At 46.6% G+C, this 17,205-nt stretch overlaps 1 protein-coding gene across 1 annotated transcript in view; it reads right to left on the reverse strand.

Annotated features, from left to right (window-relative positions):
• CRY3 (cryptochrome 3) overlaps positions 1-17,205 on the reverse strand; it is a 45,736-nt gene that overhangs the window by 26,251 nt on the left and 2,280 nt on the right. Inside the window, exons 3-6 of the mRNA XM_087398752.1 lie at positions 3,174-3,316; positions 2,102-2,332; positions 1,873-2,016; positions 1,629-1,706 (exon numbers count right to left, since the gene is read on the reverse strand). Of these exons, the coding sequence (XP_087254878.1) occupies positions 1,629-1,706; positions 1,873-2,016; positions 2,102-2,332; positions 3,174-3,316 (596 nt within the window). The remainder of the gene's footprint in view (positions 1-1,628; positions 1,707-1,872; positions 2,017-2,101; positions 2,333-3,173; positions 3,317-17,205) is intronic.

Below are 17,205 nucleotides of genomic sequence, written 5' to 3' on the forward strand. Positions count from 1 at the left end.
GGATGTCGGAGTCAACTATTCGGACCTGATGATAACCCCTCTTAAGGTCTATGTTAGAAAAATATTTTGCACTGTTCAAGCGCTCTAAGATGTCTTCTATGAGGGTCATTGGACATTTATTGCTGATCATAATCTTATTGAGTGTCCTTGTAGTCAACGCATAATCGTATGGACTTATCATTTTTTTGGACAATATAATATTGGAGTTGCAAAAGGCGATCAGGATGGCCAGATAAACCCAGCGCGCAGTAACTGAGTCAGCTTTTGTTCTAACTCTCCCTCCATAGACTTAGATAATCGATACAAAAACTTAATAGGAGGGGTAGAGTTTGGGACTAACTCGATGTGATGATCCTCGGGTCTATGAGACAGAAGCTGTGGTGGTAGATCGTCCCGGAGCATGATATCTTGAAACTCCTGGATGAGATCGGCCATGGCTTGCCCCAAAGGAGGAGCTGGCTGCACTGGATTCAACTAGCAACGGACATACTAGATTCAACTAGCAACAGACATACACCAGTGCACGCACCGCACCTTTGTGAACAGCTCCAGCTCAAGTAGTCCTTTGACAATCATGTGAAGGAATCCTGCCGTCAATCGTGAATAGTCTTGGAACCACTGGATCCCCAGTATTATGTCACATTCTAATAAGGGTGTGAGGATGAAGTCCGCTGAAAAGAAACCTTATGAACTCTAAAAGAAAATATTTTGGCATTGTGTGATCTGAGTATGTAGCCTGGGCATGAATCTATCTACCGCAAGCTCATGAAGCACTAAAGTGCACCCCATCTTCTTGGTGAGCTGAGGGGATATAGCAGCTTTTGAACACCCCATGTAAAATAGGACAACGAACCGTTTCCCTTTACCTGTGCCATAGGCTCTGATGAGAGCCTTCTTCTCCTCATCGAGCATGCCTCCTTACCTTCAAAGACCACAGATGGGACGGCATTCAAAGCGGGACCCAATGCTGCCACCATGTAACCGCCTCACTCATCAAATGAGGGGCTGCTGGGTAGACTTTGTCTTATTTGTCTTGAATGCGTGCTAGCGGAAAGTAAGAAAGCTAGTGAACAAAACTATAAAATAGCTGAGTGGTCACACTTACACCATATTTGGTGAAGTTCGGCATGGACCAAGTGAGTGGAGTAACCTTGGCTGATGTAGAAGCTGGTGTGGATGCGGGAAGTGCTATGCTCATGCTAGCCTACATAGTGGCCAACATCTGGTTATGCTAGAGCAACATGGCTTCCGAGACGAGTCGGTGCTACTTCTCGTCGGCTTGGGTCATCTCGTCATGTCTAAGTGCATCCTCGTGTTTGCACTCCTCGCACATCAACAACAGCACTTTTTCAAAATCCGAGATTCCCCTGCTTTCTTCTAGTTATTCTCCCTTAGTTTTTTTTTTCTTCGAGCTTCTTCTTTATCTCCTCCAAGTGCTGCCTTTTTCACCCAGCTGCCATGAAGTTTCCTCGAGCTGGGCCAGGAGGATTGGATTATGTTCCATGATTTCAGAACTAACAAAGCAGATTTCATCCAACACAAGACCAAGGCACTCATGTTTTCCTTTCATCATAAATGGCACAAATCTGTAACTATTGGTAGCTGCACAGCTGGTTGATGTTAATTACCTTTTCCCAAAAGTAATCATGTAACCGATTTAGGGCTGCTGTCTCCCCTCCAATAAACCTCATAACTCCAAGGGGACTCTGTGCACATGTGACAAGATAACCACCCAATTCAAAATTGTCAGGAAAACACTTTGTTTGTTATGAGAGAGGAATCAATCATAGTATTCCACAACACTGCTCTCATATTGTGATAATAAAAATGTCACTTCTAGCATCAAAAAATCATGACTTGAAACAGGATTACCTGATCTCGAGCCTCAAGACCCAGGTCATTAAGAGTAGGAATATTTCCCCACCCGATACCACCATCCATGAATATCTTAGGTGGCGGAGCAAGCGAACATGGGACCTGAAAGCATGAACGGACTGTACAACGAGACTCGACTGCCTGTTGGAAATCATTTATTATGAGATTACCATCCCCTTGAAGAAATCTGAATCCAACTCTGCCATTAAGGGTTGGTGAAAACTACCTTCCTAAACTGCGTATAAATGTCTGGAAGTTCTCTTGGAGTGAATGGTAAGTCATCCAAATGATACATTGTGTTACCCCAAACCAACTCCAATCTCGGATGCTGCATTCTTGTACTTCTGGATGTGCCATCAGTGGATTTACTTGATGAAAGGTTGACTTTTTCAAGGCTTTTCTGAAGAAGTTTCTCAACTAGCAGTTCTTCACTACAAGTTTCCTTGTGAGCAAAAATCTGCACGAATAGAGAGAAAACAAGTCACACAATTATGGAGGGAGAAAAGCCAGTGACACCACAGGTCTGATCAATTTGCATATGGAACTTTACTACGCAACCTCCTGAGTTTAACAAGCATGCAACCATGACTTCATCAAGATTTTCCAAAACGTATTACCTCCAACATAAGGCGTGTAGCTACCGCCTGTATTTTGAAAATACCAGCCATAACTTATACATATCACATCTTTGAGGAGCAGTCAACATACTTCATGGACTGAACAAAATACAAAATTTAATCACCGTTTTACAAGAAGCTAGCATTGAAAGCAAGCTTTCTATATACAAATCCAGTTGCAAGCATGGAAATCTCGTTTGATTTCCAATCAAACGAAGGGCTGTGCATTATTCCTTCCAGGATTAAAGCTTCCAAACACCAACTAGGGTGCAACATACACTATATGATAGCTCTTGGATCCAGATTCGCAATAAATTATACTTGTTTTTTTAGTTCATAACATGATAAAAAATTGGGTGGACTTGCAAGATGAACAGAAGGTGAAACCATTTACCAAATAGGATTGACTATTCACACCATCTCAAAGCCGGCCCTCAAAACAAAAAAACCATGTCTACAAGTGATTCAACAACAGTCAGCCAGTTTTCAGAACACTTTTAAAAATGTTTTCTGAATATATCCTTATATTTACAGAAGTAGAATACAGTCCCCTCAGCAAAACAAAGAGCATGTGAACTGTCACAGATGATTTGACAAGCTTGATAACAAACATGCAGGCAGTGCATATAACTTCTTGACTTACAGACAAAACATGCAGGATTGAAGAGAAAATGGTATAACTGTATGTGCTCCTGTTAATTCAGCAAGTTTTGCTATAACTTCTTCAGGCTTCCCGCCGAGCTGTACAAAAAGATCCAAGCCTCTGCTTTGCAAATTGCTCCGCAGATCAGCTAGACCCTCCAGAAGGTATTGAGTACGAAGCTCTGCAAACAACATGAGATCACCAAAAAACCTTCATAAGGCACCTTCAACGGCACATACCATGGGTGGCATGTACAAAAATGAAATACACAACTATATAATATCTACAGATATTGTGTTTTTAATCAATAACCATCTAGCACATAGTCCCAGAATTACAAGGCAGTAAAGAGGACAGCAGCAATATTGCTAGGCAAAAAAGTTTCAACATTCCCTGTGTTGATAAAATAGACCAGTTGCATGGTAAGAGGATCTATTATATTCACATAACATTTTCAAACCCAGAACCCTCACCTGACCTAATCACTATTTTACAAAAAATACAAAACATCATCAAACTGAGAGAAGCAAAAATGTTTGCAACCCTAGAAGCCTTACCTGACCTAATCCGCACTTTTACCCCCCCCAAAAAAGTACAAAGAAGGCCACAACAGTGACGTCATCAGCCTCTCTGAGTCTGATGAAATCATTGTTGTATGGCCTTGTTTCTACTTTGTTGAGGTGGTGTGAAGCACGCCTTGACCCTGGAGCGTGAACCTGACTAACTGCGTCTTTTGTTTGACCTTCCAAGATTTCTCATGTATTTTGCACCTGCACAAGACCTGTGTTGAGGCCCGAGGGTGCATCCCTTCCAAACTATACCCAGAGACTTACATAGGCTATAGTGCACATCTTCAGCCTGCTTGTTATAGAGGCAACCTGGCCTACCAACATTGGATCTTTGCTGCTGCCAGCTTGGTTGTCATTCGTTCAAGAAGCCTGGCCCACTACAGCCGCTGATTCTATTCTTTTCATGTGTTTTCCAAAGGCATGATATGGAGGAATGAATGCAAAGACAGACAAAAATGCAGAGATCACCTTTTTTGCAATTAAATAAACAACTAGTCTTTTTTTGCTAGGAAAGCATCCCTTTTTCAAGTGAAGCACCTCCTCATTGAGTTTCAAAAACTCCAAAAAAAGAGGAGATGGAAAATTAAAAGGGCATTCTGTTAGCAATGAAATCCCTACAGAGGGTATTTTGCAGTGGAAGACTGGTAGAGCGTCCCCCCCGGGAATTCCACGTGGAAGTGTTTACCTACGGAATCAAAACTTCTTTACTTGGCCAGCACTAGAGTGTTTTATGAATTCTCAAATCCTATGAAGCCGTGTGGCACATCTTAAACCGTTAGATCAATGGGCCATTGTACTTATCAGGAGGCACATTATCAGCTGTTGTTTCTGGCGAGGGAACGCGAAGAGGCATGAGGAAGCAATCTCGCTTCCGTCCTTAGCTTTCTTCCCAATTCCCCAGTTAGTACCTTGCCAGCGATCTGCAACACATCCCGCCCTTCCTCATAGGAGTTTGTCTCTCTTTGTCTGAACTTCTTTCTTCCTTTCGCACTTTGGTGGTCACTGCTGCACAAAGCACTGCTCCTCCTCCTTAGGGTCCATAGAGAATCATTCCAGAGCATGATCTCATGTCCAGGGACACCAGCAACGGGTGACAGGGTTGCTGCTGTGAGCCATAGTGCACCACAACAAAAGCTACTGAAAATATTTGTGGAGGAAATAATTGTCTCCCACCATAGTATTCCTTTGTCTCTTGAAGCTCATCTGGTACATGAACTGAAATTTAGTGTTGTAGACTTCTTTTAACAGATGATACTTTTGAGTCTTCTTCAACAAATCACACACACGTGTTGCACCCACCCTTACACTTCTATCGGCCTTCAACATGTTGCGCAGTACTGTGATGGCCACGGACACTCCAGCCATACCCTCAAATAGTCATCACTGACTTTGTCATTTTTACCTGTAGCAGTTCATCAAAGCCTTTCGAAAACATCCAAGAGGGCATCCCCATGACAACCTTTTGAGAAGTCTCTTTGATGGCCATATGACAACCTTTTGAGAAGTCTCCTTGATGGGCCATATACCACCCCACAAAAATAAGACTTATCTCCTGTGGTTTAACAATCCTGAAACCTAGTTTCTCAGTGTCCCTTCCAACAGAGAGAGTGAGCCCGTAGGCATTTTATGAGTAGCTTTCGGTGTTTGTGTTCTTCGTTTTGTTCATTGTATGGGATGCTTTTGGAAGTGCTTGCAAGGAGAGCAAGCCAACATTTAAAGTGCACATGCACTGGCACGTTCTCAGTGTCAAATCCAACGGAGAGAATGCCAGCAGAAAGAGTGATCCCGGAGGCACTATATGGGTACTTTTCCATGTTTGTGTTTATCTTTGTGTTCATTGTATGGGATGCTTTTGGAAGTGCCTACAAGGAGAGCAAGCTCACATTTAAGTGCACATGCACTACCAATACAAGTAAGGTGGGCTAAGGAATTAGGCGAGAGGACTGCATTGCAAGTAATGAGAAACGCGTATTAGGATCTTTTTCAGAGCTGCCTCTACACAAGCCAAAAACTCCCGAATAAGAATGATACATAACATTATTCTGGCAATGGAGGATAAGATGAGCGTACCTATGGTCTCTAGTAGAAGCTTGAGGATATGCGAGTATATACTGGATATCACTGCAAGAAGCTATGCTCACAATGTCGGCGGGGTATATGCTAGACATATGTGCTTCATCTCTGAGCACTTGATCACTAAACACTTGCTCTTAAGAGTAGTTTTTTTTTTGACAAAATGCTGAGCATATGTGCCCAATTCCCTGAAATTTTTCATCATTGAAATATTGCAAGTTCATCATGGAATACAATGGGTTTAGCAAGCTCATTGGCGCTTATACCTTTGATCATAGAGTTGGGAGGCGCGATGTAAGCCTCCTGTATGCACGAATTAGAAAAGATCAGAAGATGAATATCCAAGAATGTACACATGTGCGGGGTATATAGATAACACACTCAATCAATTTGGCGAAATATGATGACCATGGGTGAGAGAGAGAGAGAGAGAGAGAGAGAGAGAGAGAGAGAGAGAGACCTTGCAAAGTTCCATGTATGGAAAATTGGTATTGCAATTGCCAAGCTCTACATCTGGCGTCTCTTCTTGAAATCCATAGTTCATGGCGCTTTTCTTGTTGTCCCCAACCAGCACACCTGGCTTCTTCACAAAGCCGGTGGCTCACCCTCTCGCTACTTAATCTCTGTGTCCAACACAAGATCAGCTTCAAGATACTCCTTCGAGAAAGGCTCACGATGATGTGGGGGCTGGCAGTAAGCCCGTATCTCTTGCCAAAGGAAGAGAAGGCTTTCTACATCTCGGGATGCACGTCTGTTGAGTAGAATTTTGGCAGCACGGCTCTGGCAATGGATTTGATATCTGCCACATTGAGACCAAACAAAGTGGTAGAGGACTCAGGCGAGGGAGCAAGGGGCATGAGGGCAATGGCACGAAGCACACCGCCGGTTTCAAAGGCAACAAGCATGAAGGGAAGGAGCTACGGCCTTGGAGGAGGTTGCCATTGAGGTCAAAGACCACACACAAAGAGTCTCTATCAAAGAAGCTAAAGGTATGGATGGGGGGAAAGGGAATGGTAGCTGTTTCAATACAATCTTTGGGCTTAGGCATGGTTCTAGATTGAGGTTGATATGAGCTAATGTCAGCTAGGAAATTTCCAAGTACTAAGAGAGTTATTTATTTGCTCGTTTAAGCTGGAGATAGTAGATGCAATATCGAGTGCTTCATGGCCTTCTAATGCATCTTTATTACTTTCTCAGCCAATTAGTATTATTTGTTTTGATCCTAAGTTGATCATTCTTCTAGTCATTTCTACTAACTTGACTTGACATGCAATAGCTGATAAGAACCATCTTCGTTGATCACAAGACAAGAATGTATGAAATAGGTTGCTAGACAAAAGTCAATCCTCTTTTGACTTTGCGAGATAGTATGATCATTTTATATAAAACTATCTACGTAGGGGCATGTAATTGAAAGCTGCCTTAAGACAAGAAACATATTCGCTTTGTTGTGTCTTTAATGATACATGTAGATTTTCATCATATCCAAATAGTAGCCACTGCTCAAAGATTGACCCAGCACAATAAGATCCCAAGAATGAGATCCTTCTCTAGCTACCTTAGACCTTGGCCATCTTCTCGCCATGGTCCTATCTCCCAGCTGACCCACTCTACCTACATCAGGCCTTGGCATTTTCTCACGAGACTCTGTCTCCGTAAACAGGTAACGTTTTGAAAATTCCAGGCATTATCATGTTGTAATTTTTTTACATTTTATTGGTATATTCTATATTAATGAGTTTGATTTTCTTTTGAGACATTAATACTTTATTAATTTGCACGTACTATCAATCCAATAGCACATAAGCAGAGCAGACTTGACAACAAAAAAGACACATTTGACACTCCACGTAAGTCGATATTGCAAGATTGCTTTGTTTTCATGCAACACATCCAACACTGGATGCGCTCTCCCATGTGTTACACCTCCAACATTGGTGGTTATCTTTTTCAAAACGGGTGAAAGGCACATTCCCCTATGATTATAACTTTACTGAGAGAGTTGTACTGACTCTCTGCCATAAGTTATGTATGGATTTTCTTTGTTTTTTCCCTTTCCCCTATCTTCCCTATCTTAGTGCACGCATTCTAATGAACACCTTCTCCTCATGCACGTTTACATTACTTTAGCATTCCATGCCAAACCTACTAGTCCTTTTCTTTTTGTAAATTCAAAACAAATGTCATAATTTAGAATGGATGTTCCAAAAGACAATGTTTGAACATTACAAAATAGACATCAAAAAAGATTGTCTTCATCGTGTCAATTATCATGCATATTGAAATTTTAGTCAAAGGACTAAAGGTCAGCATGTTTGCATACCACTCATGTCTAATAATCTCAATATGACGACTCCTCATGTTTATATCCGAGCTGGCCAAGCATTTTAGTTACTTGTATGTACTTCACAACCATTAGTGTGTGGTGCAAGCCAGTAAATAGACAGTTCTCCAAGAAAGAAATAGAATCTACAATGGCATATTTCTATCCAAAACAAGACACAATACAAAAGAGATGCAGAGTCCCACCAAACCGTGGTCCTCTGATCTTACCAAAAGCTATCCTCCTATCTGCTTGGCACCTCTAGATCCTTGAGCCCACATGCTCCTCCTGAGCTTATGTAGACTCTCCGTCCAGTGATCTCTCCACCTTAGTGCCCGGGTAGTCAGCCTAGGTGGGCAGCTCTTGTTGAGCTAAGTCTGCAGCTCCTCTGCCCAATTCACCTCCTGGTCATAGGCCCAATTGGTGCTGCTCTGCTACTCCTTCCTGCTCCCTGAAGTGCTGCTCCAGATGATGCCATATGAGGCCCAAATGACCTCCTTATATAGAGTTGGATGCCCCCCTTCAAAAGCCGACTGGATAGGGGCCATATGGCCGTCCCAACCCCCTGTTCCAGCCAACCCAGGTAGCCCCTACTTGCCGACCTGGTTGGCCCATATATTCATGCATATGCTGGCCCTGCCTAGCCACGTGGCAGGCTGCCCTGAAACCGACCTGCTCCTGCTCATATAGCAGGCCCAAAACTACTGTGATTCTTGTTCCTCCATGCTGCTGCACATCCGCACCTGGCAGCCTTTCTCTGCTGGATATCCTGCGCAGACATCCAACGCAGATGGGGAGGTGACCAACCCTAATCCAACACCAGAGCAGTAACTCAAACAGATCAGAAACAACACCATAATGTGAACAATCTGAATTAAGGCAGTGTTACCTAAGTCCCACAGATTGGCTCCCATGGCCCCAAAGTGTGGTTGTCAAGTGAATGCAAGAAAGACCTAAGTGGAACTTGCAGGTGGGTCCCAACCAGATTGTCTTGCTTCATCTTGGATTTGAGAACATCAATATAACAACTTTCTTTTGCAGGAAGGAAGGTCACTGCAAGACGAATGCCGACTATAGAAGAAGCATGATACAAAGAGCATGTAACCCCAACCATGCACCAATTGCAGGAGTGGTGTTCACAGCAGAAGCAAAGGTGGTCAGAAGCTCATAGGGGACAAAGGACCCGATAAAAAAGAAGCCAAATGAGCCAAGATTTGCTGGAATGAAAAAAAGAAGGTGGCGAAGGAAATCAGCCAACCACTTAAGCAAAAAGAGCCTTTTGTACAGCTAAGGGACAAACTCCAATGCACTCACATAAAGAATGAGAGCAAGGATGAGCCAAAATGCAGTCACACCGGGACATATCAGAAGGGAAGGCAGTCCAATGGAGAAGAACCAAATCCACACAGCTTGCGAAAAATCCCAAGAATAAATACAACAATTTTCATAAAGCAGCTTCTGGAAATCACTCGTCGGTACACGAAGTTTTTTTAGAATCCCCCGACCATCTTGCAACCCATGGCTAAACTGTTGATCACCATGGCAGAAGTAACCGAAACAGAGATCTAGGACGAAGAAGTACCCATGATCAACGTGAAGATTCAAAATCCTAAAAGTACGTAGAGAGAAGTTTCTTCCAGAAAAGGACAAGATCCGAAAACCAAGAGAGCTCCCCGTGAGCTCCTGCCGCGCCCCCCTGGCTGCCCCACTGCCTCTCCCCGCCCGCCTCCTCAGCTTCCCCTCCACACTCCCTCGACCTCCCCGCCTCCCCCTCTGCGCTCGCCCCGCTACTTCCCGCCTCCTTGCCCGCCACTCGCTCCTCCGCCTCTGCTGCCACTCCCCGCCTGCTGCGCCCCCCACCAGCCCCACCACCTCCATCTACTCCGCCTCCTTCTCAGCCCCTTCTCCCCCACCTCCGCCAACCTTGCCCGCTCCCGCCACCTCCATCTCCCACCACCTCCATCTCCGCCACCTCCACCCTCTCCTGCCACCTCCATCTTCCCCCCCTTCTCCTCCACTTCCACCCCCCGCCCTCTCCGCCCCTTCCACCCCCGCGTCCCCTTTCTCTCCCCCGTCGGCTCCCCCCCTCTCTCCCGCCTCCTCTCCGTTCTCTTGCCCTCTCACCCCCTCACTTTCTCCCTCTTCGCCTTCTTGCCCTCCTTCCTCCTCCGCCTCCCTGCCCTCCTTCTTCCATCTCTATCCTGCCCCCTCCTCCTCCCCGCTTTGCCTCTGCCTCCCCCTTTGCCACTTTTCTTCCTCACCCTCCTTTAGCTTTTCTTCTTCCTCCCTGCAGCGGGAGCACTTGTGCTTGTTAAGGCGAAAGAAGAACCTTGGTGGTGACCCTTGGTCTGGCCAGAGGGGCTCTATGGCAGCACCCTCGAATCCTACAGCCGTTAAGGTTCTTCTTTCCCCAGCTGACAAGCAACAAGTACAGCACGCAGTTCAGTACCTCCAAGACAAGGCGCTTGTGGGCAGAATTGTGGGCCTCACGCCTACACGGAGACAGGTGCGAGAGTGGATCCAGGCGAGCTTGGCATTAGAGGGAGACCACATCCAGGAGGTCACCATCTATGGACGAGGCGTTTTCCTCATCCAGCTGAGCTCCCCCGACTCTGCCTCGTCACTTGTGGAGCAGAGCCCCATCCTCCTTGGCCCGCATCTTGTCTACCTCTTTCCATGGTATCATGGGTTCATAGTGAAGGACATGGATGCGACACATCATGTTCCACGTTTTTCAGTCACACTCCGCTTCCCAAGGCTCCCCAAGGAGTATTGATCCATCCTCCCTTCCATTGGTCGGGCATTTGCACAATGCTCGAGTTCCCGCCAGAGTCAACCGCCTCAGTTCTAGCAGATGATGGAGTCCCCAGGATCAGGCTGGTGGTTGAGAGCCTAGAGTCCCTCCCAGAATTGATCCTTCTCGAACAGGAGAGTCCAGGATTGGGATCCTGAACGTGTATGCCCCAGCGTGTAGACAGCACCGCCCGGCCTTTTGGAGGGGGTTGTCAGAGTGTCTTCTGGATATTGACTCCTGGATTGTTGGAGGGGACTTCAACAACCTGGAGTTTGGGAAAGACAAGCAGGGCGGCACCTCGTTCTCTGAGATGCCAACAGCAGAGCGTAGTACCTGGGAGCAGTTCATTTTCATGATCAGTGGCAGAGACCCGTGGAGAGAGCCGAAGTTCAGCAAGACTCCTGGCAGCCTTCTCTTCTCCTTTGGATAGAGGAGACACGATGGATTGCTCAAGAGATTAGACCGCTTCTATATTGGAGACTGGGCATTACACAAAGGCAGATCTACTAGGATTCTGGCAAGTACCACAATGTCCGACCACTCTCGAGTGATACTTCCCTTGGATCAGCCCCGCCGAGGTCTCCCCTAGAAGGAGGTCCGCATTCCAAAGGACCTCTTGCGGGACGAGGAGATTCAGCAGGTCATGGCAGAGATCTGGGAGCATTCAGAGATGGCACCGAGTGAGGGCTAGGCTGCGTGGGTGGCCAATGCGATTCAAAGTAGTAGTGTGGAGCTGCAGGCTCACGCCCTTAGGCAGAGGAGGACCCTTCAAGAGCACGAGCGGGCTTTGAGGAGAGACCTCACCTCCATCGAGAGGCTCAGGGAGCAAGACCCAGTTTCTCAGTGGCTTAGTGACAGATTTGAGAGCGCTCATCTCGAGCTTCAGGACACGCAGTTGCGGCGGGTTGAGTTCTCCTACCACTCCTCCTGGGCCCCCCCGATGGGTACAACAGGGGGACAGGATGATGAAGCAATTCTTTCAGGCCACTATGAGGAGATTGGGTTTCTCAGACAGATGGGTCAGAGGAGTTTCAACGCTATATGCAAGGAACTCTAATTATTCGAGCTACCTATCAAGCCAGGTAGAAGCAAACGCCCAGTAGCTCTATAGTCTGTCACGCGATAGTAGAATAAGTATAGCTCCCTTCCTCTTCTTGTTTGTAGCGGAGGCTCGGGGCTACTATTTGAGATCACAGGTGGCAGGTCTCACAGGGTTGAAGCTCCCAATCTCCCAATCAAGCAGGAGGAGGAGCTCCTTGACTCGGAGTTTGCAAATGACACGACCTTGTATGTTGAGGGCACCACACCGAGTCTAGAGAGAGTTAGAGGTGCCTTGGCTATCTATTGTGAGGCCTCGGGGACACGGATCAACTGGATGAAATCCATAGGCTTCTTTACGGGCTTTGAGGAGACACAGGAGATTCGTGAGTGGGGGAGTGACTTTGGTTTCAGATGGATACCGTGGGACCAGATAGCGAGATACCTCGGACGCCAGGTGGGTATTGACATCACAGCAGAGCAGCATATTGCCCCGGTCCTTGAGAGTGTTCGGCGCAACCTTCTCTATTGGAGCTCGACCAAACTCTCCCTCGCAGGTCGCCCCTTAGTGGCAAACTAGGTCGTCCTTGCCACTGCCTGGTATATTGCCTCCTGTTGGTGCTTTCACAGAGGATGCATTGGGCAGCTCCGACGGTTGGTATGGAACTTCCTCTGGGCAAGTTCAGAGGGCATGACGAACACTAGGGCCCGAGTAGCTTGGCAGACGGTGATCATGCCGCAGGCACTGGGAGGCTTGGGTATCATTGATCCGGAGATGCAGAGTAGGGCCCTTTTGTGCAAGTTGGTGGTTCGTGGCCTCACCCCAGGTGCCGAGCCTTGGAAACTCCTCTTACACAGAGGGCTTCTAAGGAACACCCCACGCACTGGGGGACAGTGGCAGCCTTCACATAGATGGATCTTCTCAGAGACCCCCCTTACAGGAAAGGGCTCCCCCATGATAAGGAGTCTTCACAGGGTTTGGCAGAGACTAGCAGGATGTCTCATCCGTGCTCTGCCCAGATGTAGAGAGGAGTTTGAGTGCCAGCCTCTTATGTGACACCCAGAGGTCAGAGATCGGGAGGGACGTATGCTCGGGCAGCAGACTCACATTGGCTGGGCACAGTGGGACAGTGGTTGTCCTTTGGTCGTTGGAGCAAACTACCTATGGAGGCAGAGCGAGGCTTGACGCCCTAGCGCATCTGCGAGGGGCAAGGCAACATATGGGCGAGATCGAATTAGCCATTCCTGAGTCCTGGTGGGAAGGACTTCACATTTGGAGAGACAACAGATGGTTGGGGCAGTTTTCTCGTACTGGTGTTCCCTTGAGGATTTTGATGCAGTGCGGCAGCACGCACCCCGGCTTCTTCCGTGTAGGACCTGGAGGCCTACTTCAGCCCCTCGCGACCCTGAGATGGATGGGAATCTTGATGGGATACGCTGGCAGATGATCAAAGTGGTAGGACGCTTGGGGAAGGAGTGGCACATTGACCCTCCTAGTATCACAGAGCAGGACGCCTCTAGATGGCGCCTTTGGCTATGGGAGGATAGACCCCTGAGGGAGGTCCAATGGGATCCGCGAGAGTGGTTCTAACCCTCCAGGGGCGGCCTAGCTGAGACGGTAGATGAGATGCCTTTCTTTTCCTACACCACACGGATTAGCAAGAGACTTCAGATGGACTCGTCGAGGTGAACCCCCTCGAGGGAGAGACACTGGGTGACCCAGAGAGTGCCGCGAGATGTTCGCTCCAGGTTGTGGACACAGTTGTGGTCTAGCTTGCGGCTGAGGAAGATTTCATACTTCTTCTGGCTGGCAGCCCACGGAGGCTTGCCCATCGGCCCATGGTTGGAGCAGATGCGAGTGGAGGGGCACTGCCATTGTTGCTCAGATGGTGTCCTGAAGACTATCCCACATTGCCTATGGAGCTGTCGTAGCACAGCAAGGATCTGGATGAGAGCCCTCAAGATCATGACACGTATGCAGAGTCTTCACAGAGACTACACCTGGGGGGATGGTGGCTTGGTTGACAAAGGAAGGACACGCATTTCAGATTGATGAGATCTCCCCAGCCTACCGGATACATTCAGAGGATTGCACTCCACGAGGCAGTGCCCCCTGACACCCTAGCTGCTCCTCCTCCTAGGGAAGACACTGTTTGGGAGGTGGTAGCCAGCATCTTGGCTTGGAACATTTGGGTGGCTCGCTGCAGTCTTGTGATGGGAGAGCACCCGGTTCCACCCTCAGCTATGTTGGTTGCCATCTGGAAGGATATCATTTACACTCTATGGTCCGCCTCAGAGCGTGGGACTCCAGGCTCCAGGGCGACTATTGAGAGGCGTGCTCGTTTCTGCAAGGCTTGGCCTGCCGGCGTTTTCTACATCTTCACTCCGCGAGGGATTCGCTGGCTGCATAGTCCCCCCACTTGGCTGTTAGCCCCAGTTCCAGAGATCCCCTAGGCAGTGAGCTGGGCTTCTCTAGAACAGGCCGGTTTCTTTCTTTCAGCCTTTTCCGGTTGTTTTTTCATACTCAGCACCTTCGGGGCTGCTGTCTTGTATGAAATCTTTCAAGCATTAATAGAAGGTTCCTTTCTTTGAAAAAAAAAATGCCTAAAAGTGGAGGAAGCATACACCACTAATATAGAAGATAAGTTACTCGCACTAAATATTGCGCCAACTTTAGCTGACACAATGTGTGTATGGGGAGTTGACCTCTTCCTTTCCCCTTAAAAGACACATCAGACAAGGTTGCCCCTCAGCCCCCCTCCATTTTGCTATAACCGTTGACTCCCTGGATAGGCTTTTACACAAACAAGTAGAGGAAGGCACAATCAAGGGAATTGAGTTACATCAGGAAAGCAAATTCTGTGTCAACAGTTTGTAGATGACACAAACCTCACACCTAGGAATAAATCCCAAGATATCCAAAGGGTTATGGGATAGAGACGTGCAATAATTAGAACGTAAGAGACACTATATTCAAGGAAGTAAAGGAGTGTGAATAGTGCGAGAACTTCAATGTAAGGAGCTGGTGAATAGCTCGAGGGACTTGAGTTCCCACAACAAGCAGACTGAGGCAATGTACTCGACATAGAGCTCGCGGAATGGCTGTCTCACAAGTAAGGCTACTTAGCCTGGACTCTTTCATTGGTTTATGCGCCAAGACATTACATATGGAGACCCGCGCCTCCCGTTAGCAGTATTGTAGAGTAGGAATAATGAAGGGACCTTCGTCCATACCTATAGCTCCATTTCAGTGCGGTCTGGCGATGCAGAGAAGGGAGGGGAGAGAGGTATTCGACCTCTACGTGAATCGTTTAGTGAGGGGATAGAGGTCTACGCTATTTCGGACTGGCTAAGGAGATGCGCTGCTACTCTGATATATTTCACAAATAGATAAATCCCAAAATACGGTGAAGACGTTCAATAGATGTGCTTTCCATACTAGACTTGGTCTTTACGTCTTGTAAAGAAAGTGCGCGTTGAGCGAACTCTTAATCCTTTCAACGAGAATACGAGATGGAATCAAGTGAAGCACTCGCCTTTACATATTCCAATGATGAACAGTGAGTTACACCTTATGGAAGGCAGGTCTCCATTGGTTGAGGGTGAGAAACATACCCCAGGATAACCAAGAGCTAAACCGTTAACAATGCGCCATGACTATAGAATGAGGATGAGATCTTATGTTTCGAGAGCCCGGATGATTAATTGTATTGCGATCAGAGGATGATAGTGAAGGTTACGTTAAGAATATATCACGGGAATGTAAGTCCACATTGTGCTCTTCATGCAGACTCGATGGACTTCGTAAGAGGTCGACCACGGAGAGCCTGGCACTTAATAGACTCCGTGATGGCTGAGGGCGTTACTAGCCCAAGGAAAGCCTAGAGCTTAAGTGACAATATACATGAAGAGAATAGGAAAAAGCGCAGCATAAGTTCTGAGATGAAAAACAATCCCATGAAAACTGTGTTGATTGCAGACTACGGAGGTATAGTATATATGAGGCTCATATGAGGCGTGTTTTCCCTTCATGTCATGCACACTAACGTGCTTTAAGCATTTGGTTTTTAAAACAACGGGATATCTTCAGCATGGAGAGAGTGCAGACAAAGCGCGGTGATCATCCCTAGATTTATGATATGTGTTCCATCCCTATCTTCATAGTATTAGCATTATACATCATTCACGACAACTCCCTAGATGGGTATTACTAGAGCTTGCAGTAATTGTTGCACAAATGGCTGCTAGCAGACTGTTGGCTCTTTTCCACGGCTTCTGTAGGAAGAGCAGGGTTTTCTCAGTATGCAGGGTTCCGAGGCTTTTTGTCACCTACAGATATATCGGGGTTGTCGTTTGTAGTATACATGTAGCTAAGGACCTCGAGTCGTGTTCTAGTGAGAGACGTAGGCTTAAGTGTGGTAAGCAAACATAGTGCATGCATGTGTAAAAGGAGCGTGTATCATCATGGTTGAGGTAATAAAGGATTTCGTCTTAGTTTGGGGTGTAAGAAATTTACAAAGGGCACTGTTTTCAGACTCTTAGGCATCCCCATGGGATTTGAAACCAACATGAAATAGAGATGAGACTGGTTCATAGATAGATTCAAGAAGAAACTTGATAAATGGACAGGATACCAAGCAAACTTGGCTGGGAGAAGGATGGTCCTAACTCCTTAACCACTATATTTATCCTATAGGAATATTTTTATATTTCCTGTTGAGGCCCTTTCAAAGCAGGACTTGACAAATTCACAAGGCTCTGCAAATCCTTCCTCTGCGGAGGAGACTCAAGGGTCTCTAAGGTTAGATGATCTTTTTATGTCAAACCCAAGGAAAATGGTGGGCTAGGGGTAGTTGACATAGAATAGGCTGCCAAAAAGCTAGCAGCCTCTTGTATCATCAAAGCAATACTCAACCCTGACAGTTGCATGGTCCAACTTCTACTCAGAAACAAAGATCATGTCAGGCCTGTTAGAGCACCCAAGTGGAAAAGGTATCCTTTAGTAGCTGCTAATTGTAACCCTGGGCTCTGCAGGTCTAAAGGTAGTCCTTTATGGCAATCTCTTTGGAAAGAATTTGAGGAAATCAAAGCTCCAAATGTATTCTTAGGCAAGGGTGCCTTCATGGCCCTGATTCTATTTAGGTTTCTGTTATCTTTAAGCACAACCCTCTTTTTGACATTGACATAGTTAGAGCCAGCCTTTTCTTTAAGAAAGGCCTTCAGAGCTGGGGTCAAGTCTAGCACAAACTACATAGGAGATGGAAAAGTTTCTC

This window comes from Dipteris shenzhenensis, chromosome 27 (genome assembly GCF_047967505.1).
Source record: "Dipteris shenzhenensis isolate YYH24624 ecotype China chromosome 27, Dip_SZ_1.0, whole genome shotgun sequence".
NCBI classification, from domain to species: Eukaryota; Viridiplantae; Streptophyta; class Polypodiopsida; order Gleicheniales; family Dipteridaceae; genus Dipteris; species Dipteris shenzhenensis.